Source organism: Myotis davidii, unplaced genomic scaffold (genome assembly GCF_000327345.1).
Source record: "Myotis davidii unplaced genomic scaffold, ASM32734v1 scaffold875, whole genome shotgun sequence".
Classification (NCBI taxonomy): Eukaryota; Metazoa; Chordata; class Mammalia; order Chiroptera; family Vespertilionidae; genus Myotis; species Myotis davidii.
In genome coordinates, this window is record NW_006286244.1 from 820,485 (window position 1) to 821,751 (window position 1,267).

Sequence of the window (1,267 nt, forward strand, 5' to 3'; positions counted from 1 at the left end):
TATATATATATATTTTTATATTTAGAATGGAGTCGGCCTGCTCCTTTCATCCTAATGCCACCTCAGATCCCACTTTCTGGGGGCAGAACTCTCCCATCCTGTTGAGAGCCCAGATAGGAGTTGCAGCCTTCCCCTGCCCCAGGCCGTGGGTCCTGCCCTGGATCCCAGGTGCCTCAAGCATCACATGTTCACCCTCTTGCCAAACGCAGAAGCTTGAAAGCCTTTGTAGATTGAGTCTGCGCACAGAGGTTCTTGGCATTCAGTAGCGCCCTGAACCAGGATGAACTAAAGCCATGCAATTGCTGCAAAGGAGCAGGTGCTACCTTCTCTAAGGGAAATGCATGAATGAGGTACCTGGTCTTCTAGGCCAATGGCTTTCAAGGCTTGTCGTCCTCGGTGAGAAAGGGCCAAGTTAATGCTTCTTCCACGTGCCAGTTGAGCCACTCGGATATCTAAGACATTGCAAGTAGAGTCCACGTTACACATGTCTCCTTTTTATTTTCTTTTAAATACTTATGTATTTTTATTGATAATATAAACAAACGCTCTATCCACTGAGCCACACCGGCTAGGGCACACACATCCCTTTATATCCTTGGACAAGATGGGCATGTAACACATGAGCGACTGGTGTGACCAGTACCAAATTAAAAGACCTTGTTAATTCTTATAGAGAAAATGCTAATAATAGTAAATTTGTATAATTGAGTTTAGATAGTAGACATTTAAAAAATTCTAACAGTTCCCCTTTTTAAAAAAAATCTTTTAAAATCTGCCCAGCCGGCATGGCTTAGTGGTTGAGCTGGAGGACACAGTTCGATTCCCCGTCAGGGCACACATTTTCAAGCTGCACGGCAGTGAGAAGTTCAGCGCCACGAAAGCCATGGAAAGAGAATCTACTACAGGCCCTCGATCCTTATAAAAAACCACCAGGCCCATTGGTTTGAGAATTCAGAAACGTTTGAATTTTTGGGAATAGTTGAGTGCCTATGTGGCTATCTGATAGCTCCCAGCAGCGTCTGGGGCACCACCTATAATCAAACAAAATATCTCTGTAGTAAAAGAGTCACATTAAGCGAGAGGAAAATAAGGCCATAAAAAGCCTCCCCTCAGGTCACATTTTCTGCTGAGTGGGTGATGAAAAGCTTTCTATTTTCAGAGTTTTCTGGAGTGGAGAATTGTGGGTAAGAGATCATGGACCTGTATAGTCAAAGGAATGGGCCCGGCCGGCGTGGCTCAGTGGTTTAGCGTTGACCTATGAACCAGA

General features: G+C 44.8%; 1 protein-coding gene across 1 annotated transcript in view; it reads right to left on the bottom strand.

Moving 5' to 3' along the window:
- KMO (kynurenine 3-monooxygenase (kynurenine 3-hydroxylase)) overlaps positions 1–1,267 on the bottom strand; it is a 31,420-nt gene that overhangs the window by 19,587 nt on the left and 10,566 nt on the right. The window contains exon 3 of the mRNA XM_006757661.2: positions 304–452. Coding sequence (XP_006757724.2) covers positions 304–452 — 149 coding nt within the window. The remainder of the gene's footprint in view (positions 1–303; positions 453–1,267) is intronic.